Source organism: Salvelinus namaycush, unplaced genomic scaffold (genome assembly GCF_016432855.1).
Source record: "Salvelinus namaycush isolate Seneca unplaced genomic scaffold, SaNama_1.0 Scaffold1343, whole genome shotgun sequence".
NCBI classification, from domain to species: domain Eukaryota; kingdom Metazoa; phylum Chordata; class Actinopteri; order Salmoniformes; family Salmonidae; genus Salvelinus; species Salvelinus namaycush.
Window position 1 is genome coordinate 35801 of NW_024058057.1, and position 23321 is coordinate 59121.

Sequence of the window (23321 nt, forward strand, 5' to 3'; positions counted from 1 at the left end):
TATAGACCTGTAGTTTCTATATACATACTTAATATATAGGGGGGTATGACAACACGGAGCACAAGGGGACATGGTGAGGAAGAAGGGGTAGCAGCAAGACATTTAGGAACTATCAAAGATACTACTGTAAGGTCCTATGGACAGATGAAAAGACAAACAAAATGTTAGTCAGACAAGACTTGGTTGAAAGTGAATGAAAATTAGTGGATGAAAATTCAATGTGACTGTAACTATGTTTATGTAGCTGCAGTTGAGGAAGAGCGCTACAGCCAGAGCCTAACGGCTAGCGTTGTTAGCTTCACATTAGCCTAGCATTGCTAGTTTAGCGTTGTTAGCTTCACATTAGCCTAGCATTGCTAGTTTAGCGTTGTTAGCAACACATTAGCCTAGCATTGCTAGCTTAGCGTTGTTAGCCTAGTGTTAGCCTACTATTGCTCGGCTAGCATTGTTAGCCTAGCATTAGCCTAGCGTTGTTAGCCTAGCGTTATTAGCAGAACTACTAAGACTGAGGGAGCAGCCACACAAGGCTGTAGCAGAGCTGCCAACAGTCCAGTTGGGTACTGTATGTTAACTCTGTTAACAGTACAGTATGTTGGCTGGAGGGTGAGAACACAGCTGAGGGTGTCAGCAGGGAGGGAGGGGCAGGTAGCAGGTTAGCAGGGAGGGGTTAGGTGGTCTGGTTCAGCAGAGTTAGAAGCAAGATAACTGCAGGGTAGGAAGGCTCAGAGAAACCAGAGGTACTAACAGCCTAAGCAGCTCTAACAGCCCTATAACAAGCAGAGGTCCCTTAAAGCCACAGCCATGCTGTCAGAAACGTTAGCAGTACCACAACACACCGCTATCTAACAGCCCTATAACAAGCAGAGGTCCCTTAAAGCCACAGCCATGCTGTCAGAAACGTTAGCAGTACCACAACACACCGCTATCTAACAGAACAGGAGAGGGTTAGTAACACAACACACCACAACAGACAGGAACCATTTGCCATATAAATTGATTAACATAATAATGTTTTCATGTACTTGACAATCAAATTGTGAATTAAATATATTTAGGCGATAAATGTGACAAATGTAGTGTGTTAAACATTACTGTATTTTTTCAATCAGTATACCCACACCATAACTATTATAGAACAAAATACCAACCAAATCTTTAACCCATCTGAATGAAATAAACATTGCTCTCATCTTCTAGATCAGATAGGTTAGAGTTGTGATTCCTCAGAGGCTTATTAAGCAGCATGATATTTTAAACTGTACACAACATAAAATACAGTCACACATACAGTAGTAGAGTTGTAATGCCCCCTGACAGGGTGAACACACAGCAGTGTTTGAAAAGTATCAGTGTTGATTGATTTCAGGGGGCATTATATATAAAATATAAAATCTGATCTGTCATCATCATGGCCAGATTGGCTCTACGTTCGACTAGTTTAGCCAGATTGGCTCTATGTTCGACTAGTTTAGCCAGATTGGCTCTATGTTCGACTAGTTTAGCCTGATTGGCTCTATGTTCGACTAGTTTAGCCAGATTGGCTCTATGTTCGACTAGTTTAGCCTGATTGGCTCTACGTTCGACTAGTTTAGCCTGATTGGCTCTACGTTCGGCTAGTTTAGCCTGATTGGCTCTACGTTCGACTCCTTTAGCCTGATTGGCTCTACGTTCGACTAGTTTAGCCTGATTGGCTCTACGTTCGACTAGTTTAGCCTGATTAGCTCTACGTTCGACTAGTTTAGCCAGATTGGCTCTACGTTCGACTCATTTAGCCTGATTGGCTCTACGTTCGACTCCTTTAGCCTGATTGGCTCTACGTTCAACTAGTTTAGCCAGATTGGCTCTACGTTCGACTAGTTTAGCCTGATTGGCTCTACGTTCAACTCATTTAGCCTGATTGGCTCTACGTTCGGCTAGTTTAGCCAGATTGGCTCTAAGTTCGACTAGTTTAGCCTGATTGGCTCTATGTTCGGCTAGTTTAGCCTGATTGGCTCTACGTTCGACTCCTTTAGCCTGATTGGCTCTACGTTCAACTCATTTAGCCTGATTGGCTCTACGTTCGGCTAGTTTAACCAGATTGGCTCTAAGTTCGACTAGTTTAGCCTGATTGGCTCTATGTTCGGCTAGTTTAGCCTGATTGGCTCTATGTTCGGCTAGTTTAGCCAGATTGGCTCTATGTTCGGCTAGTTTAGCCTGATTGGCTCTACGTTCGACTCATTTAGCCTGATTGGCTCTACGTTCGACTAGTTTAGCCTGATTGGCTCTACGTTCGACTCGTTTAGCCTGATTGGCTCTACGTTCGACTAGTTTAGCCAGATTGGCTCTACGTTCGACTAGTTTAGCCTGATTGGCTCTACGTTCGACTAGTTTAGCCTGATTGGCTCTACGTTCGACAAGTTTAGCCTGATTGGCTCTACGTTCGACTAGTTTAGCCTGATTGGCTCTACGTTCGACTAGTTTAGCCTGATTGGCTCTACGTTCGACTCGTTTAGCCTGATTGGCTCTACGTTCGACTAGTTTAGCCTGATTGGCTCTACGTTCGGCTAGTTTAGCCAGATTGGCTCTATGTTCGACTAGTTTAGCCTGATTGGCTCTACGTTCGACTAGTTTAGCCTGATTGGCTCTATGTTCGACTAGTTTAGCCAGATTGGCTCTACGTTCGACTAGTTTAGACTGGCTGGTTCTGTGGGAAGGAGAGGGAAAGAGAGAGACAGAGTTCAGCTAGATGGGGCTAAACTTTACCATCACACTGATCCAGGAAAACTGCGTTATCATCAGCAAAACATCTTGTGCCTGAAATGTTACCATAGTCAAATATTGGCCCTTCCAGCAATGTCACAATATCCATCCGATTGATCTTAGTCAGGACCTCTGTAAGGGAATCCGCTAAAGTAAGACAGAAACAGACAAACTGGTTAATACACTACAGACAGCAATACACAACAGTATTAAAACACTTGAGGACAGAGACCTGAGACAGTTCTGTGTAGAGTAATGACCTGAGACAGTTCTGTGTAGAGTAATGACCTGAGACAGTTCTGTGTAGAGTAATGACCTGAGACAGTTCTGTGTAGAGTAATGACCTGAGACAGTTCTGTGTAGAGTAATGACCTGAGACAGTTCTGTGTAGAGTAATGACCTGAGACAGTTCTGTGTAGAGTAATGACCTGAGACAGTTCTGTGTAGAGTAATGACCTGAGACAGTTCTGTGTAGAGTAATGACCTGAGACAGTTCTGTGTAGAGTAATGACCTGAGACAGTTCTGTGTAGAGTAATGACCTGAGACAGTTCTGTGTAGAGTAATGACCTGAGACAGTTCTGTGTAGAGTAATGACCTGAGACAGTTCTGTGTAGAGTAATGACCTGAGACAGTTCTGTGTAGAGTAATGACCTGAGACAGTTCTGTGTAGAGTAATGACCTGAGACAGTTCTGTGTAGAGTAATGACCTGAGACAGTTCTGTGTAGAGTCCTGTGTGGTGTTACTGCTACAGGATTCATCTGTGGTTTCAGTAATGACTAGTTACAAGTCTTCAATTCAGGGAGGAAATGGGATACCTACTTGTGGCATTTTTACCATCTCTGCTAACCCATTTCTTTAAAAGCATGAAACTCTGAGCGGTCAGAGAGTTGGGGTTATCCACGCGGATGTGATTGATCTCATCTACAGAGAAATCCATTTCCCTGGCAAGCTCTGAAACAGAAAAACATTAAATATGGATTAGACTCCTCTCCTCTCCTCTCCTCTCCTCTCCTCTCCTCTCCTCTCCTCTCCTCTCCTCTCCTCTCCTCATTTCCTTTTCTTTCCTCCCCACCTCTCTTTCCCTCTCCTCAACTCTCCTGCCTTCATTTTCTTTGCTATCCTCTCCTCTCTTTTCCTCTCCTCTCCTCTACTCTCTTTGCCTCTCCTTCCCTCTCCTCAACTCTCCTGCCTTCATTTTCTCTCCTCTCCTCTCCTCTCCTCTCCTCTCCTCTCCTCTCCTCTCCTCTCCTCTCCTCTCCTCTCCTCTCCTCTCCTCTCCTCTCTTCATTTCCTTTGCTTTCCTTTCCTCCTCTCTTTCCTCCCCTCCCCTAGACAGACATGTACATTATGCTGCAGTGCAGGAGGGGAGGGGACTCTCCCCCAGACAGACATGTACGTAATGCCGCAGTGCAGGCGGGCGGGGGAGTGCAGGCGGGGAGGGGAGCTGGGCACACTGCCACTCCCTTTCCCTCCTGATAATAATGACAGTAACCTCCAGATGGAACAGATGAAGTCCTACCCAGCTCAGTCATCAACAGGAACAGTATGGCGTCACAATCTCATCTAATGATGTATTCTAGTCGTCTCCAGTCAGTGTGTGGGGTAATGGTGTGTGTGGCTGGTACGTTATGTCACTGCAGTAGAAGAGAGACTGCCATTCTACTGCTGTCCTCCAGGGGGAGCCATGCTACCTGTGTTCTTACCAGTCCAGCTCAGACCCAGGTGATCTGCCACTATGGCCATCCGCAGGTCAGTCCTCTCACAGGGGCTCTGAGGGCCTGGTGGGGGTGGGGGGGCAGACAGCACCATGTTATCATCTCATCACTGTGTATTTAAGATAAACAGAACATACCTTTTTCTGGCCAGATTCTCCTCATCAATTCAGAGGTCTCTGCATAGTAAGATCATAGTAAACGCTCTACATGTTGGAGTACTTGGCTGCACCTTTCCAAATAAGAAGCCAGATAGTAACAGGTAGAATTGTGAGGATCCAATGGCAAGACAAAGGCACATTGACAGTTACAGGAGAAGACTAGTATTTGTTGTTGAGTGGGTGTTAGGTATGTAACCAGCCAGTCTACCAGGCAATCAAACCATCACAGAAACAAAACCACCCCAATTCCCATGTCACTAGCTCTATCGTGTGGAGCTTGGTGTTCAAGGCCAAACGTGTGTCAGAGTGAAATGAAAGTAGACATGCCAGTAACCTGTGTACGCTGGAGGAGACTGGAGCACGGTCACCTGTCTGATACTGCTACTATACTGATACAGACTCAGCTCTACACGGGCCAGAGACTAGTCGTCTGTACAGTGCTCTGGTCACTATCATGCTGCATCACCTGGCTCCTAAGTCTGGTTGGACAGTTAATACAGCTCCTAAGTCTTGTTGGACAGTTAATAAAGCTCCTAAGTCTGGATGGACAGTTAAGAAAGTCCCTTTGACTGGTTGGACAGGACACCGAAATGACAACGACAGAATGACAGCTACAGTTAAGTCACATCACAGCCAATCACAACGGCTCATGCACTAAAGATCAACAAGTGTAAAGTTTTACAAACTAGGCTTGGTCTCCATGACAGGGGCCATGTTGGACCCTGCAACCTGACTGCATTCCTTCTCCTGTCCTGCAGCCGGCCTACAGCTCCTCCTCTCTTCCTTCCATCTCCTTCTCCTCTTCTCTCTGCCGGCCTGCTCAACCTCTGCTCTCACGTCTCTACAAGACCTGGATGTAGTACTGGGCCTGGATGTAGTAGTGGACCTGGATGTAGTAGTGGACCTGGATGTAGTAGTGGACCTGGATGTAGTAGTAGACCTGGATGTAGTAGTGGACCTGGATGTAGTAGTAGACCTGGATGTAGTAGTAAACCTGGATGTAGTAGTAGACCTGGATGTAGTAGTGGACCTGGATGTAGTATTGGACCTGGATGTAGTAGTGGACCTGGATGTAGTATTGGACCTGGATATAGTAGTGGACCTGGATGTAGTAGTAGACCTGGATGTAGTATTGGACCTGGATGTAGTAGTGGACCTGGATGTAGTATTGGACCTGGATGTGGTATTGGACCTGGATGTAGTATTGGACCTGGATGTAGTAGTGGACCTGGATGTAGTAGTGGACCTGGATGTAGTATTGGACCTGGATGTAGTAGTGGACCTGGATGTAGTATTGGACCTGGATGTAGTAGTAGACCTGGATGTAGTAGTGGACCTGGATGTAGTAGTGGACCTGGATGTAGTAGTGGACCTGGATGTAGTACTGGACCTGGATGTAGTAGTAGACCTGGATGTAGTAGTAGACCTGGATGTAGTATTGGACCTGGATGTAGTATTGGACCTGGATGTAGTAGTGGACCTGGATGTAGTATTGGACCTGGATGTAGTAGTGGACCTGGATGTAGTACTGGACCTGGATGTAGTAGTAGACCTGGATGTAGTAGTAGACCTGGATGTAGTAGTGGACCTGGATGTAGTAGTGGACCTGGATGTAGTATTGGACCTGGATGTAGTAGTGGACCTGGATGTAGTATTGGACCTGGATGTAGTAGTGGACCTGGATGTAGTAGTAGACCTGGATGTAGTAGTGGACCTGGATGTAGTAGTGGACCTGGATGTAGTAGTGGACCTGGATGTAGTAGTGGACCTGGATGTAGTAGTGGACCTGGATGTAGTAGTGGACCTGGATGTAGTAGTGGACCTGGATGTAGTAGTAGACCTGGATGTAGTATTGGACCTGGATGTAGTATTGGACCTGGATGTAGTAGTGGACCTGGATGTAGTAGTAGACCTGGATGTAGTAGTGGACCTGGATGTAGTAGTAGACCTGGATGTAGTATTGGACCTGGATGTAGTATTGGACCTGGATGTAGTAGTGGACCTGGATGTAGTAGTGGACCTGGATGTAGTAGTGGACCTGGATGTAGTAGTAGACCTGGATGTAGTATTGGGCCTGGATGTAGTATTGGGCCTGGATGTAGTAGTAAACCTGGATGTAGTAGTAAACCTGGATGTAGTATTGGACCTGGATGTAGTAGTGGACCTGGATGTAGTAGTGGACCTGGATGTAGTAGTAGACCTGGATGTAGTAGTAGACCTGGATGTAGTAGTGGACCTGGATGTAGTATTGGACCTGGATGTAGTAGTGGACCTGGATGTAGTAGTGGACCTGGATGTAGTATTGGGCCTGGATGTAGTATTGGGCCTGGATGTAGTAGTAAACCTGGATGTAGTAGTGGACCTGGATGTAGTACTAGACCTGGATGTAGTATTGGACCTGGATGCAGTAGTGGACCTGGATGTAGTAGTGGACCTGGATGTAGTAGTGGACCTGGATGCAGTAGTGGACCTGGATGTAGTAGTGGACCTGGATGTAGTATTGGACCTGGATGTAGTATTGGACCTGGATGTAGTATTGGACCTGGATGTAGTATTGGACCTGGATGTAGTAGTGGACCTGGATGTAGTATTGGACCTGGATGTGGTATTGGACCTGGATGTAGTAGTGGACCTGGATGTAGTATTGGACCTGGATGTAGTAGTAGACCTGGATGTAGTATTGGACCTGGATGTAGTAGTAGACCTGGATGTAGTAGTGGACCTGGATGTAGTAGTGGACCTGGATGTAGTAGTGGACCTGGATGTAGTATTGGACCTGGATGTAGTAGTGGACCTGGATGTAGTAGTGGACCTGGATGTGGTATTGGACCTGGATGTAGTAGTAGACCTGGATATAGTAGTGGACCTGGATGTAGTAGTAGACCTGGATGCAGTAGTGGACCTGGATGTAGTAGTGGACCTGGATGTAGTAGTGGACCTGGATGTAGTATTGGACCTGGATGTGGTATTGGACCTGGATGTAGTAGTGGACCTGGATGTAGTATTGGACCTGGATGTAGTAGTAGACCTGGATGTAGTATTGGACCTGGATGTAGTAGTGGACCTGGATGTAGTAGTGGACCTGGATGTAGTAGTAGACCTGGATGTAGTAGTGGACATGGATGTAGTATTGGACCTGGATGTAGTAGTGGACCTGGATGTAGTAGTGGACCTGGATGTAGTAGTGGACCTGGATGTAGTAGTAGACCTGGATATAGTAGTGGACCTGGATGTAGTAGTAGACCTGGATGTAGTAGTGGAACTGGATGTAGTAGTGGACCTGGATGTAGTAGTGGACCTGGATGTAGTAGTAGACCTGGATGTAGTAGTGGACCTGGATGTAGTAGTGGACCTGGATATAGTAGTGGACCTGGATGTAGTAGTGGACCTGGATGTAGTATTGGACCTGGATGTAGTATTGGACCTGGATAGAGTAGTGGACCTGGATGTGGTATTGGACCTGGATGTAGTATTGGACCTGGATGTAGTATTGGACCTGGATGTAGTAGTGGACCTGGATGTAGTACTGGACCTAGATGTAGTAGTCGACCTGGATGTATTAGTAGACCTGGATGTAGTAGTAGACCTGGATGTAGTAGTGGACCTGGATGTGGTATTGGACCTGGATAGAGTAGTGGACCTGGATGCAGTAGTGGACCTGGATGTAGTAGTAGACCTGGATGTACTACTGGACCTGGATGTAGTAGTAGACCTGGATGTAGTAGTAGACCTGGATGTAGTAGTAGACCTGGATGTAGTAGTGGACCTGGATGTAGTAGTAGACCTGGATGTAGTAGTGGACCTGGATGTAGTAGTGGACCTGGATGTAGTAGTGGACCTGGATGTAGTAGTAGACCTGGATGTAGTAGTAGACCTGGATGTAGTAGTAGACCTGGATGTAGTAGTGGACCTGGATGTAGTAGTAGACCTGGATGTAGTAGTAGACCTGGATGTAGTAGTAGACCTGGATGTAGTATTGGACCTGGATGTAGTATTGGACCTGGATGTAGTAGTAGACCTGGATGTGGTATTGGACCTGGATGTAGTACTGGACCTGGATGTAGTAGTAGACCTGGATGTAGTAGTAGACCTGGATGTAGTAGTGGACCTGGATGTAGTAGTGGACCTGGATGTAGTATTGGACCTGGATGTAGTAGTAGACCTGGATGTAGTAGTGGACCTGGATGTAGTAGTGGACCTGGATATAGTAGTGGACCTGGATGTAGTAGTAGACCTGGATGTAGTATTGGACCTGGATGTAGTAGTAGACCTGGATGTAGTATTGGACCTGGATGTAGTAGTGGACCTGGATGTAGTATTGGACCTGGATGTAGTATTGGACCTGGATGTAGTAGTGGACCTGGATGTGGTATTGGACCTGGATGTAGTATTGGGCCTGGATGTAGTAGTGGACCTGGATGTAGTAGTGGACCTGGATGTAGTAGTGGACCTGGATGTAGTATTGGACCTGGATGTAGTAGTACATCTGGATGTAGTATTGGACCTGGATGTAGTAGTGGACCTGGATGTAGTAGTGGGCCTGGATGTAGTAGTAGACCTGGATGTAGTAGTGGACCTGGATGTAGTAGTGGACCTGGATGTAGTAGTGGACCTGGATGTAGTAGTGGGCCTGGATGTAGTAGTAGACCTGGATGTAGTAGTGGACCTGGATGTAGTAGTAGACCTGGATGTAGTAGTAGACCTGGATGTAGTAGTGGACCTGGATGTAGTAGTGGACCTGGATGTAGTATTGGACCTGGATGTAGTAGTAGACCTGGATGTAGTAGTGGACCTGGATGTAGTAGTGGACCTGGATGTAGTAGTAGACCTGGATGTAGTAGTGGACCTGGATGTAGTAGTGGACCTGGATGTAGTAGTGGACCTGGATGTAGTAGTAGACCTGGATGTAGTAGTGGACCTGGATGTAGTAGTGGACCTGGATGTAGTATTGGACCTGGATGTAGTAGTGGACCTGGATGTAGTAGTGGACCTGGATGTAGTAGTGAACCTGGATGTAGTAGTGGACCTGGATGTAGTAGTGGAACCGGATGTAGTATTGGACCTGGATGTAGTATTGGACCTGGATGTAGTAGTGGACCTGGATTTAGTAGTGGACCTGGATGTAGTAGTGGACCTGGATGTAGTAGTGAACCTGGATGTAGTAGTGGACCTGGATGTAGTATTGGACCTGGATGTAGTATTGGACCTGGATGTAGTAGTGGACCTGGATGTAGTAGTGGACCTGGATGTAGTAGTGGACCTGGATGTAGTAGTAGACCTGGATGTAGTAGTACATCTGGATGTAGTATTGGACCTGGATGTAGTAGTAGACCTGGAGGTAGTAGTTAACCTGGATGTAGTAGTAAATCTGGATGTAGGAGTGGACCTGGATGTAGTAGTGGACCTGGATGTAGTATTGGACCTGGATGTAGTAGTAGACCTGGATGTAGTAGTAGACCTGGATGTAGTATTGGACCTGGATGTAGTAGTAGACCTGGATGTAATACTGGACCTGGATGTAGTATTGGACCTGGATGTAGTAGTGGACCTGGATGTAGTAGTAGACCTGGATGTAGTAGTAGACCTGGATGTAGTATTGGACCTGGATGTAGTAGTAAATATGGATATAGTAGTGGACCTGGATGTAGTAGTGGACCTGGATATAGTAGTGGACCTGGATGTAGTAGTAGACCTGGATGTAGTATTGGACCTGGATGTAGTAGTAAATATGGATGTAGTAGTAGACCTGGATGTAGTAGTGGACCTGGATGTAGTATTGGACCTGGATGTAGTAGTGGACCTGGATGTAGTAGTGGACCTGGATGTAGTAGTGGACCTGGATGTAGTATTGGACCTGGATGTAGTAGTGGACCTGGATGTAGTAGTAGACCTGGATGTAGTATTGGACCTGGATGTAGTAGTAAATATGGATGTAGTAGTGGACCTGGATGTAGTAGTGGACCTGGATATAGTAGTGGACCTGGATGTAGTAGTAAATATGGATGTAGTAGTGGACCTGGATGTAGTAGTGGACCTGGATATAGTAGTGGACCTGGATGTAGTAGTAGACCTGGATGTAGTATTGGACCTGGATGTAGTAGTAAATATGGATGTAGTAGTGGACCTGGATGTAGTAGTGGACCTGGATGTAGTAGTGGACCTGGATGTAGTATTGGACCTGGATGTAGTAGTGGACCTGGATGTAGTAGTGGACCTGGATGTAGTATTGGACCTGGATGTAGTAGTGGACCTGGATGTAGTAGTGGACCTGGATGTAGTATTGGACCTGGATGTAGTAGTGGACCTGGATGTAGTAGTGGACCTGGATGTAGTAGTGGACCTGGATGTAGTAGTAGACCTGGATGTAGTAGTGGACCTGGATGTAGTATTGGGCCTGGATGTAGTATTGGACCTGGATGTAGTATTGGGCCTGGATGTAGTATTGGACCTGGATGTAGTATTGGACCTGGATGTAGTATTGGACCTGGATGTAGTAGTGGACCTGGATGTAGTAGTGGACCTGGATGTAGTAGTGGACCTGGATGTAGTAGTGGACCTGGATGTAGTAGTACATCTTGATGTAGTATTGGACCTGGATGTAGTAGTAGACCTGGATGTACTACTGGACCTGGATGTAGTAGTAGACCTGGATGTAGTAGTGGACCTGGATGTAGTAGTGGACCTGGATGTAGTATTGGACCTGGATGTAGTAGTGGACCTGGATGTAGTAGTAGACCTGGATGTAGTAGTGGACCTGGATGTAGTAGTGGACCTGGATGTAGTATTGGACCTGGATGTAGTATTGGACCTGGATGTAGTAGTAGACCTGGATGTAGTATTGGGCCTGGATGTAGTAGTAGACCTGGATGTAGTAGTGGACCTGGATGTAGTAGTGGACCTGGATGTAGTAGTGGACCTGGATGTAGTATTGGACCTGGATGTAGTAGTGGACCTGGATGTAGTAGTAGACCTGGATGTAGTAGTGGACCTGGATGTAGTATTGGACCTGGATGTAGTAGTGGACCTGGATGTAGTAGTAGACCTGGATGTAGTAGTGGACCTGGATGTAGTAGTAGACCTGGATGTACTACTGGACCTGGATGTAGTAGTAGACCTGGATGTATTGAAGGAGGAGCGCTGAGAGTCTTCTGATATTGATGTGATGTCTTCAGTACCCGTTAATTTGGCCTAAATCTTTTCCTCTTCATTGGCAACGTGGTCCACACTATCTACTGTCTAGCTACTTACAGATGTAGTTTCCCACTGAAGCATGTTGTGTTCTGTCCTGCTATCTTGTTATCTGATCTGCTGCTAGAGGCTACACCTGACCTGTTGTTATCTGATCTGCTGCTAGAGGTTACACCTGACCTGTTGTTATCTGATCTGCTGCTAGAGGTTACACCTGACCTGTTGTTATCTGATCTGCTGCTAGAGGCTACACCTGACCTGTTGTTATCTGATCTGCTGCTAGAGGCTACACCTGACCTGTTGTTATCTGATCTGCTGCTAGAGGCCACACCTGACCTGTTGTTATCTGATCTGCTGCTAGAGGCTACACCTGACCTGTTGTTATCTGATCTGCCGCTAGAGGCTACACCTGACCTGTTGTTATCTGATCTGCTGCTAGAGGTTACACCTGACCTGTTGTTATCTGATCTGCTGCTAGAGGCTACACCTGACCTGTTGTTATCTGATCTGCTGCTAGAGGCTACACCTGACCTGTTGTTATCTGATCTGCTGCTAGAGGTTACACCTGACCTGTTGTTATCTGATCTGCTGCTAGAGGCTACACCTGACCTGTTGTTATCTGATCTGCTGCTAGAGACTACACCTGACCTGTTGTTATCTGATCTGCTGCTAGAGGCTACACCTGACCTGTTGTTATCTGATCTGCTGCTAGAGACTACACCTGACCTGTTGTTATCTGATCTGCTGCTAGAGGCTACACCTGACCTGTTGTTATCTGATCTGCTGCTAGAGGCTACACCTGACCTGTTGTTATCTGATCTGCCGCTAGAGGTTACACCTGACCTGTTGTTATCTGATCTGCTGCTAGAGGCTACACCTGACCTGTTGTTATCTGATCTGCTGCTAGAGGCTACACCTGACCTGTTGTTATCTGATCTGCTGCTAGAGGCTACACCTGACCTGTTGTTATCTGATCTGCTGCTAGAGGCTACACCTGACCTGTTGTTATCTGATCTGCTGCTAGAGGCTACACCTGACCTGTTGTTATCTGATCTGCTGCTAGAGGCTACACCTGACCTGTTGTTATCTGATCTGCTGCTAGAGGCTACACCTGACCTGATGTTATCTGATCTGCTGCTAGAGGTTACACCTGACCTGTTGTTATCTGATCTGCTGCTAGAGGCTACACCTGACCTGTTGTTATCTGATCTGCTGCTAGAGGTTACACCTGACCTGTTGTTATCTGATCTGCTGCTAGAGGCTACACCTGACCTGTTGTTATCTGATCTGCTGCTAGAGGTTACACCTGACCTGTTGTTATCTCATCTGCTGCTAGAGGCTACACCTGACCTGTTGTTATCTGATCTGCTGCTAGAGGCTACACCTGACCTGATGTTATCTGATCTGCTGCTAGAGGCTACACCTGACCTGTTGTTATCTGATCTGCTGCTAGAGGTTACACCTGACCTGTTGTTATCTGATCTGCTGCTAGAGGTTACACCTGACCTGTTGTTATCTGATCTGCTGCTAGAGGCTACACCTGACCTGTTGTTATCTGATCTGCTGCTAGAGGCTACACCTGACCTGTTGTTATCTGATCTGCTGCTAGAGGCTCCACCTGACCTGTTGTTATCTGATCTGCTGCTAGAGGCTACACCTGACCTGTTGTTATCTGATCTGCTGCTAGAGACTACACCTGACCTGTTGTTATCTGATCTGCTGCTAGAGGTTACACCTGACCTGTTGTTATCTGATCTGCTGCTAGAGGCTACACCTGACCTGTTGTTATCTGATCTGCTGCTAGAGGTTACACCTGACCTGTTGTTATCTGATCTGCTGCTAGAGGCTACACCTGACCTGTTGTTATCTGATCTGCTGCTAGAGGCTACACCTGACCTGTTGTTATCTGATCTGCTGCTAGAGGTTACACCTGACCTGTTGTTATCTGATCTGCTGCTAGAGGTTACACCTGACTCTGCTGCTAGAGGCTACACCTGACCTGTTGTTATCTGATCTGCTGCTAGAGGCTACACCTGACCTGTTGTTATCTGATCTGCTGCTTGAGGCTACACGTGACCTGATGTTATCTGATCTGCTGCTAGAGGCTACACCTGACCTGTTGTTATCTGATCTGCTGCTAGAGGTTACACCTGACCTGTTGTTATCTGATCTGCTGCTAGAGGCTACACCTGACCTGTTGTTATCTGATCTGCTGCTAGAGGCTACACCTGACCTGTTGTTATCTGATCTGCTGCTAGAGGTTACACCTGACCTGATGTTATCTGATCTGCTGCTAGAGGCTACACCTGACCTGTTGTTATCTGATCTGCTGCTAGAGGCTACACCTGACCTGTTGTTATCTGATCTGCTGCTAGAGGCTACACCTGACCTGTTGTTATCTGATCTGCCGCTAGAGGTTACACCTGACCTGTTGTTATCTGATCTGCTGCTAGAGGCTACACCTGACCTGTTGTTATCTGATCTGCTGCTAGAGGCTACACCTGACCTGTTGTTATCTGATCTGCTGCTAGAGGTTAGGCTGCCTCCACCCTGTTCTCCTCCAGTCTCCTGAAGGCTGCCTCCACCCTGTTCTCCTCCAGTCTGCTGAAGGCTGCCTCCACCCTGTTCTCCTCCAGTCTCCTGAAGGCTGCCTCCACCCTGTTCTCCTCCAGTCTGCTGAAGGCTGCCTCCACCCTGTTCTCATCCAGTCTCCTGAAGGCTGCCTCCACCCTGTTCTCCTCCAGTCTGCTGAAGGCTGCCTCCACCCTGTTCTCCTCCAGTCTGCTGAAGGCTGCCTCCACCCTGTTCTCCTCCAGTCTCCTGAAGGCTGCCTCCACCCTGTTCTCCTCCAGTCTGCTGAAGGCTGCCTCCACCCTGTTCCCCTCTAGTCTGCTGAAGGCTGCCTCCACCCTGTTCTCATCCAGTCTCCTGAAGGCTGCCTCCACCCTGTTCGGTGGAGGCAGCATTGTTATGCTCTGAATGCCAGGGTCTGGTGTGGTGCTCTGAATGGTACTGCCAGGGTCTGGTGTGGTGCTCTGAATGGTACTGCCAGGGGCTGGTGTGGTGCTCTGAATGGTACTGCCAGGGACTGGTGTGGTGCTCTGAATGGTAATGCCAGGGTCTGGTGTGGTGCTCTGAATGGTACTGCCAGGGGCTGGTGTGGTGCTCTGAATGGTACTGCCAGGGGCTGGTGTGGTGCTCTGAATGGTAATGCCAGGGTCTGGTGTGGTGCTCTGAATGGTAATGCCAGGGTCTGGTGTGGTGCTCTGAATGGTACTTCCAGGGTCTGGTGTGGTGCTCTGAATGGTACTGCCAGGGGCTGGTGTGGTGCTCTGAATGGTAATGCCAGGGGCTGGTGTGGTGCTCTGAATGGTACTGCCAGGGTCTGGTGTGGTGCTCTGAATGGTACTTCCAGGGTCTGGTGTGGTGCTCTGAATGGTACTGCCAGGGGCTGGTGTGGTGCTCTGAATGGTACTGCCAGGGTCTGGTGTGGTGCTCTGAATGGTACTGCCAGGGTCTGGTGTGGTGCTCTGAATGGTACTGCCAGGGTCTGGTGTGGTGCTCTGAATGGTAATGCCAGGGGCAGTGGTCTGAAAGATAGTCAGGGGCTTGATATTCTGGAGGGGCCTCTACCCAGTCAGGGACTGGTCTAACAGGGACCTCATTAGAGGCCTTTACGCAGTCAGGGGCTAGTCTAACAGGGGCCTCATTAGAGGCCTCTACCCAGTCAGGGGCTGGTCTAACAGGGGCCTCATTAGAGGCCTCTACCCAGTCAGGGGCTGATCTAACAGGGGCTTCTATAGGGGCCTCTACCCAGTCAGGGGCTGGTCTAACAGGGGCCTCATTAGAGGCCTCTACCCAGTCAGGGGCTGATCTAACAGGGGCTTCTATAGGGGCCTCTACCCAGTCAGGGGCTGGTCTAACAGGGGCCTCATTAGAGGCCTCTACCCAGTCAGGGGCTGATCTAACAGGGGCTTCTATAGGGGCCTCTACCCAGTCAGGGACTGGTCTAACAGGGGCTTCTATAGGGGCCTCTACCCAGTCAGGGGCTGGTCTAACAGGGGCTTCTATAAGGGCCTCTACCCAGTCAGGGGCTGATCTAACAGGGGCCTCATTAGAGGCCTCTACCCAGTCAGGGGCTGGTCTAACAGGGGCTTCTATAGGGGCCTCTACCCAGTCAGGGGCTGGTCTAACAGGGGCCTCATTAGAGGCCTCTACCCAGTCAGGGGCTGGTCTAACAGGGGCCTCATTAGAGGCCTCTACCCAGTCAGGGGCTGATCTAACAGGGGCTTCTATAGGGGCCTCTACCCAGTCAGGGGCTGATCTAACAGGGGCCTCATTAGAGGCCTTTACCGTAGTCTGTGACATGATTACACCTGACCTTCTGACCTAGTCCCTTACGCCCCCTGACAACCCTTCAGAGTTATGCTCACCAATCTGAAAAAACTGCAGTCTTTCTTCAACAATATCCCGCTTGCTCATGTCAATCGCACCACTGCGAGTCATCTCAAACATCTTCCCTTCATGGAAGGGGAATGGGTTTGGCTCGCTAGTCGGCGTGGTGCTATCATCGGTCGGGGTTCTGGCAGGGGTCGTGTCCGGGGTCGTGGCCTGTGACCTGTCGTCTGCTGCCAGCCCAAACGGCTTCGGCTCGTCGTCTTTGGCGTCAACCACTTCATTGTCTCCTCCTACACTGGACCAGGGGTCAAAGTCCAGCCCTTTAGTAGCAACAGTTTTAAACGGAGAGTCAAACGCCTCCTCTAGCTTGTAACTAAAGTACGTATCAGAAAAGCCATCGTTGTCCTTCTGGTCCTGAGAGCTGGCCCCATCTGTTTTGATGTCAACTGGATCACTTTTAGCTTGAGCCTTTTTGCATTCCTCCTCCGGGGTTTTTTCCTCTTCAATGGCCTCTAGTTTGGTCTGACTGAAGGAGCGGTCGCAGGACCGGAGCACGCTGTCTGAGGTCCACACGTCCTTCCTGCTGTCCGGCAGGCTGAAGGGTTTAGTGTCCATCTCACACAGACCATCATCCTCATCCTGCATGTCATACCCATCCAGGGAGTCGATCTCAGTAGCGTCAGTGTCATGAGAGAACTCTGCCGTCGTGGCGATAGAACAGTCTGTTATGGACTGGTCATTTCCATTCTGTTCAGAGTCGTACTCCTCTGTTTTACCAGCTTCACATGTTCCATTAGTTCTGTTAGTTCCTGGCTCTTTGTTGTTTCTGTTTTTATCCTGTTTTGGGGATTTGGACCCATTCTTGATCTCCTGCTCCTGCTCCTCTGAGATCTTAAAGGTGTATTTCTTAAAGGAGATGGGCTGGAAGACGGACTCATCGTCACTAGAGTCACTGTCGTCAGCCCCGGGGGGGACCGGGGAGGGGGGCTGGACTCTGATGATGGGCTCCGTGAGGAGGTGTTTATCATGCTCTTCCTGGAGGTTGACCTCCATCATCTCCGCCTCAGAGGAACCACATGATCCCGTCTTCTTCTTCTTCTCAGGGCTGGACTGCTCAGAGTCCAGGGGAGGCGGAGGGGGGAACTGGATGTATGCTACTCCTTTGTCTTTAGGTGTCTGTCCGGCCTGGTGGTTTCCATTCTTAAGGTCAGCTGCTGTGACATTAGGTGTCTCTGGTCTGAAGTCCTTGAAGGAAAATACCTGGCCCTGCTCCTCCTCTGAGGAGTCCTCAGAGACCTCTGGGATAGGGCTAGGCTGGAAGGGAGTGAAGCCCAGGATGGAGTCTGGTGTTCTGGAGGTGAGGTCATAGCTGATCTCCTCTGAGCTAGGGGTCTCCGGGGTGAGGGGACTCTTCCCTGAGCTGTCTATGAAAGATACCTGCTCTAGCGTGTCATCGTCAGGACTGGCCTGAGGCGAAGAGGGCTGTTTCTGTTTGTACAGTACTCCTCCTCTGCCCTCTCTCTCTCCCTGCCTACCCACCTGGACACTCACATAGACAGGTAATGTTTTGATGCCTTTGAAGTTTTCTCTGGTGGTGGTTTTCTCTGGTGCTAATCTCTCTTGTATTTCTCTTGTGCAAGTGTCACGCACATTGTTCAAGTTAGAATCTTTTGGTGCATTATCTAATATTTCAAGAGATGTGTCTGTTAGTTCTTCTGTCTTTGTAGGGCTTGTTACTGGGCTGACCTGCATTCTGTTCTTATTTAGTATGGGGATTTGGGATGTCTTTTCAGATGGCTTAGTTACTGTGTCTTGTTTTGCTTTCTCTGACTGGTCGCTGTCTGAGTGACTAGACACAGACCTGACTGGGATCTGGGACTCTGTCTTTCTTCTAAGATTCTTGTTTTGTGCATCCCCATGGTCTTTAGACACAGGCTCAGAATGAGCAACCCTATTGGTTGTGGGACTTGATGCAACATGTTTGGAAGGAGAATCCCTCATAGAAACGTGTTCTTTTTCAACTTCCCCACCGTTCTCCTTGGGTGTGTCATGTGTAGGACTATGTGATGGTGGTCCCTTTACACCCTTACTGATCCCAGTGGCCTGACTCTCCTGGCTCAATGGGCTTGTTTTCTCTGATTCTTTATCAGTCTGACCTGTTAGGTGTTTTTGGGCTGTGGTGTATGGTAGGTTCTTATTAGTCAGTTTGTCTCCTGACTGTTTTGGGGCAGCTGATGAGACAACTGACTTACTGCTATTGGAGGCAGGTCCTTTGAGTTTCTCTGGAATCTTTTTAAAAGGACTTCCTTCCTCTGTGGCCTCAGACCCTTTAGTTGTCTTTCCTCCAGTGAACAGTTGATTGACTGGCAGCTTGTTCTCCTGCAGCCTGCTGACTGGGGGTGTGGACTGTACTAGCTGAGGACTACTGTTATCTTGGTTCTGAGCCTCTGATTCAAACTTCATCCTAACAGAGCTCACTCTAGAGAAGGAGGCTTTAACCCCGGTTGGCTCAGACCGTTCCTCCGCCTTTGTCTGCTGTTTGGATGTATCCTCACTGAAGCGGGAGAGAACAGCTCTCTCTGGACTGTTGGGTAGACTAGAGGTCTTCCTCTCAGTCGTACTACTGAACAGTTTGTTCCCCCTTCCCTTGCCCCACTCCTCCCCCTCTGGCCTGGCTTTCTGCTGTGTTTTCTCCGGGCTATTACAGGTGGAGCTGGGCCCAGACCTGGTCTCCCTGGGGTCTCTCTTTGGAGGCTTTTTCTCCGGGGATTGCAGCTCGTCGTTCAGTTTCTCAGTTTTGTCACGGAAAAACTGAGAGACCTCGCTTAGTTTCTCCTCAGCTTCCTTGACAGTTTGATCCACGCGGTCCTCGTAGATGAGCTTCTCTCTGTTCCTGTCCAGCTTGTCCTCGGTGAAACGCATCCACACTGCATGTTTTGGGCTGCCTGGCTCTGTGGTGTAATGCAACACTGTCACTTTGTCAAACTTGTCATCCTTATGAGAACATTTACCTGACTTAGAGGATGTATCCTTTGATGACTTGAAAGTGAACTCTCTCCTGGGCAGGGCCTCTTTCTCACCGTAATCGCTCTCTGCCCCATGCGACTCTGAGGTCATTTGGTGTGTTTGGTCAGCCATAGAGTCCTCTGTATCAGAGTGGGATATGTCTAGCTTCTCAGAACGGAGCATCTTCTCAGCGAACCTGTAAGACTCTCCCCTGAGTTCAGAGAGTTCGTCATCGTGATACTCTACAGAGTGCTGGCTGAGCAGTTTGAGAGCTTTGTAGGAGTCATCGGCCATGAGCTGAGCGGAGCTGGGCCGGCTGTCATTGGCAGTAAGCTCCTCCCCTTCCTGCTGCGCCTCGTCGTAATCAGGCAGTTCTTGGATTCTGTCTCCTTTATAGAAATAAGAGTCTGGAATCTTCTTGGTCTCCCTGATAATCACCTCAGTTGGTTGGAATCTGTTTCCCTCTTTTTCTATGTGAACCTCCATTATTCTTTTGGCTTTAGTGTCATTATCAATGAACCTGGGGGTGAGTTCATCCCCTTTGACAGAGTCCTGGCCAGCCTTGTGCTCAAACAGTCCAGCTAGTTCTTTGGAGGGGTCCCTTCCGGACTGGAATGCTTTCATGATGTCTCTGACTGACATGGTCTCCTCGATCCTCTCCGAGCCGTCTTTCAGCTGCGGCTTGTGGTAAACCATGCGCGTCGTGGTGGTGATGTGGGTCTCCTCTTTGAGCCTCATGGTCTTGCTAACGACAGAGTCAGAGTCGTCAGACACTTTGATCTGGAATGATTTGACTTTGTCTTTGATGGAGGCGGCGGAGGCCTCTGGTTCAATGCAGGCCGGCGATGCTGAGGCTGCCTCCTCCATCTGCACCTCACAGGGTTCGTCTGGGTGCTCGTAGCTCCTGATATGGACCACCTCGGTCCTAGTCTCGGTGATGCAGGGGGGGATGGGGTCAGTGAAGGGGGGTTTGGGCCCGGTGCTCTCTGCACTTTGGGGGGCTGAAGGAGTCTTTTCACTCCTGGTTTCAAAGCCGCTGTCTGACAGAGGGCTCTTATCCAGCTCATGAGATAAGTCCTCTGGTGACTCCAATATGGCGTCAGGTCCATAATATGACTCTGCTAGTTTACATAAGTCTTTCTCAGAGGCAGAGGTACGCATGCCTGGGGGAGGCATCTTGAGTTTTTTTAGTTTCTGTTTGTCCTCCCCTTCCCTTTTTGCCTCCTCATATCTGCTCTTCATCTCGGCCATCTTAGAAAGAGAACTAGCACCTATCTCATTGGCCAGGTAGTCAACAACCTTGGCTAAATTCAACTCTTTACTGGGCATAGACTGGGGCCTAAAGGAGAGTGTGTTAGCGTCAAACGGAGGGTGAAAGAATTCCTTAGCACTTTGCTGGGCTTCCTCTAACTCATCTTTAGAGAACTCCTCCCACTCCTCCTCGGAGGGCTTCCCTCTACAGGCTTGACTATCACTCACCACATCCTTGGTCAGTATCTCACTGACTTTAACTAGATCCTCCTTCACTTTCTCTACTATGGTGAAGGGCTCCTCATCCTCCATCTTAGGCTCTTTAGGGGTCTGAGACTGAACATTCCTGGCTGTTCTGGGGTCAGTCTGCAAGATGGCCGTCATCCTGATCAGGTCCTCCTTCATATCGGCCACGTCTTTCAGGATGTCCTGATTGGAGGATAGGGAGGAGGGTGGGGTTAGAGTGAGCCCTGGAGGGGTGATGTAAGGAGGGGACTTCACTGCCGTCTTTGACCTGCGAGAGTCTGCAGGCGACATCTTCAGCGACCCAGGCCCTTTTTTCATTTGGGACTCGTTCGCAACACTGAGAAAAGAGTATACAGGTACCGTCATTGTATTGGATGTTGCTGAGGTGGTGGAAGAGGTTTGAGACCTCGTAGAGCCGTAGACTGAAGTTGAGGTGTTAGATCTACGTGAGGACACTGATTTGAGTGTTCCGTACCCTGAAGAGTTAAATGTCCTTTCAGCCTCATTTATAGCTGCACTGACACTGGAAGTGGCGGCGTGAGTGGTGGTCTGTATCCTCTCCTGCAGACTGCTAGACCTATCAGAGAGCAAACAGGAGCAGGGGGAGGAGGGAGACGGGGAGGAGGACTGAGAAGAAGAGGCGTACTTCATGGGAGAAACTAATCCATTCACCATAGCAGAGGCTTCTGAGGAGTGGGCTGGTGAGGACAGAGAGGGGAGGGGCTTCCCCTTAGAGGCTTCTGAGGAGTGGGCTGGTGAGGACAGAGAGGGGAGGGGCTTCCCCTTAGACGTAGCTGAAGTAATGGACAGACCAGCGATGGTTCTGACAGGGGAGGAGGTTGAGGAGGACAGGCCAGCGATGGTTCTGACAGGGGAGGAGGATGAAGAGGACAGGCCAGCGATGGTTCTGACAGGGGAGGAGGATGAGGAGGACAGACCAGCGATGGTTCTGACAGGGGAGGAGGATGAAGACGACAGGACTGATTTGAAGGGTAAATTAGAGGCTGGGGTGGTCCTGGAAGAAAATGGGGTGGATAGTCCTTTAATGAAGACAGGATCTGCTCCAGGTTTAGAGGAAGAGGACACCAGACTGGCAGAGACCTGGACCGGGTACTGGGCCTGCTGTACAACAGTCTTAATAGGGGAGGCCATAGTTCTATAGGATCTGACAGGTAAAGAAGCTATGTCGCCAGAGGACTTGACTGAATGTGACGGTGAGGCTCCGAGGGTGGATTTGATTGGCGATGCGGAGGAGAGCAACCAGGCAGACTTTAGTGGCGATGCAGATGGTGTGTCGGACGGTGAGCCGGAGAGGGAGCCCAGTCCACACCTTGCTTGGACAGTGTTGGGAAGAGGCGCAGCCGACCATGCCTGGTAAGATCTTGTTGAAAAGACAGGTTTGTGAGTGTAACCAGCAGGCAGTGTTCTTCCTGTGCTTCGCTCAACTGTCTCTTTAAATAAGCAAAATGAAATCCAACAGAAAATCAACAGAAAATGGTTGAAAAAACAGAGAGACCAGAGGGGAAAACACGTGTCAGTGGACGCTTCTATTATCAAGGGAGGAAGAACAATACTTTGATGAAGAGTTGAAATGGGAATGATGGAGCCGTACAGGAAATCTGATCCACTGTGATCCATGGTTACGACAACGTTACACAGCAAGATGGAAAAGAAGCCCAGTGAAGCACATACAGCAAAACAACCACTGAGACCATAACAACTAAACATAACCATGACAACAAGACATAAACATGACAACAAGACATAACTATGACAACAAGACATACACATGACAACAAGACATAAACACGACAACAAGACATAAACACGACAACAAGACATAAACACGACAACAAGACATAAACATGACAACACGACATAAACATGACAAGACATAAACACGACAACAAGACATAAACATGACAACAAGACATAACTATGACAACAAGACATACACATGACAACAAGACATAAACACGACAACAAGACATAAACACGACAACAAGACATAAACATGACAACAAGACATAAACATGACAACAAGACATAAACATGACAACAAGACATAAACATGACAACAAGACATAAACACGACAACAAGACATAAACATGACAACAAGACATAAACATGACAACAAGACATAAACATGACAACAAGACATAAACATGACAACAAGACATAAACATGACAACAAGACATAAACACGACAACAAGACATAAACACGACAACAAGACATAAACACGACAACAAGACATAAACATGACAACAAGACATAAACATGACAACAAGACATAAACACGACAACAAGACATAAACACGACAACAAGACATAAACACGACAACAAGACATAAACATGACAACAAGACATACACATGACAACAAGACATAAACATGACAACAAGACATAAACACGACAACAAGACATAAACACGACAACAAGACATAAACACGACAACAAGACATAAACACGACAACAAGACATAAACACGACAACAAGACATAAACATGACAACAAGACATAAACACGACAACAAGACAAATGCACAGAGAACCCAGAATAACATCAAACTGTTCTCTGTACACGTTGGGATGTGCTACATTCCTCTGGCTAGCAG

At 48.2% G+C, this 23321-nt stretch overlaps 1 protein-coding gene across 1 annotated transcript in view; it reads right to left on the bottom strand.

Annotated features, from left to right (window-relative positions):
* Nucleotides 1-23321, bottom strand: part of LOC120036473 (ankyrin-3-like) — a 61717-nt gene that overhangs the window by 27604 nt on the left and 10792 nt on the right. The window contains exons 9-12 of the mRNA XM_038982909.1: nt 16236-22154; nt 4445-4519; nt 3561-3692; nt 2743-2886 (exon numbers count right to left, since the gene is read on the bottom strand). Coding sequence (XP_038838837.1) covers nt 2743-2886; nt 3561-3692; nt 4445-4519; nt 16236-22154 — 6270 coding nt within the window. The remainder of the gene's footprint in view (nt 1-2742; nt 2887-3560; nt 3693-4444; nt 4520-16235; nt 22155-23321) is intronic.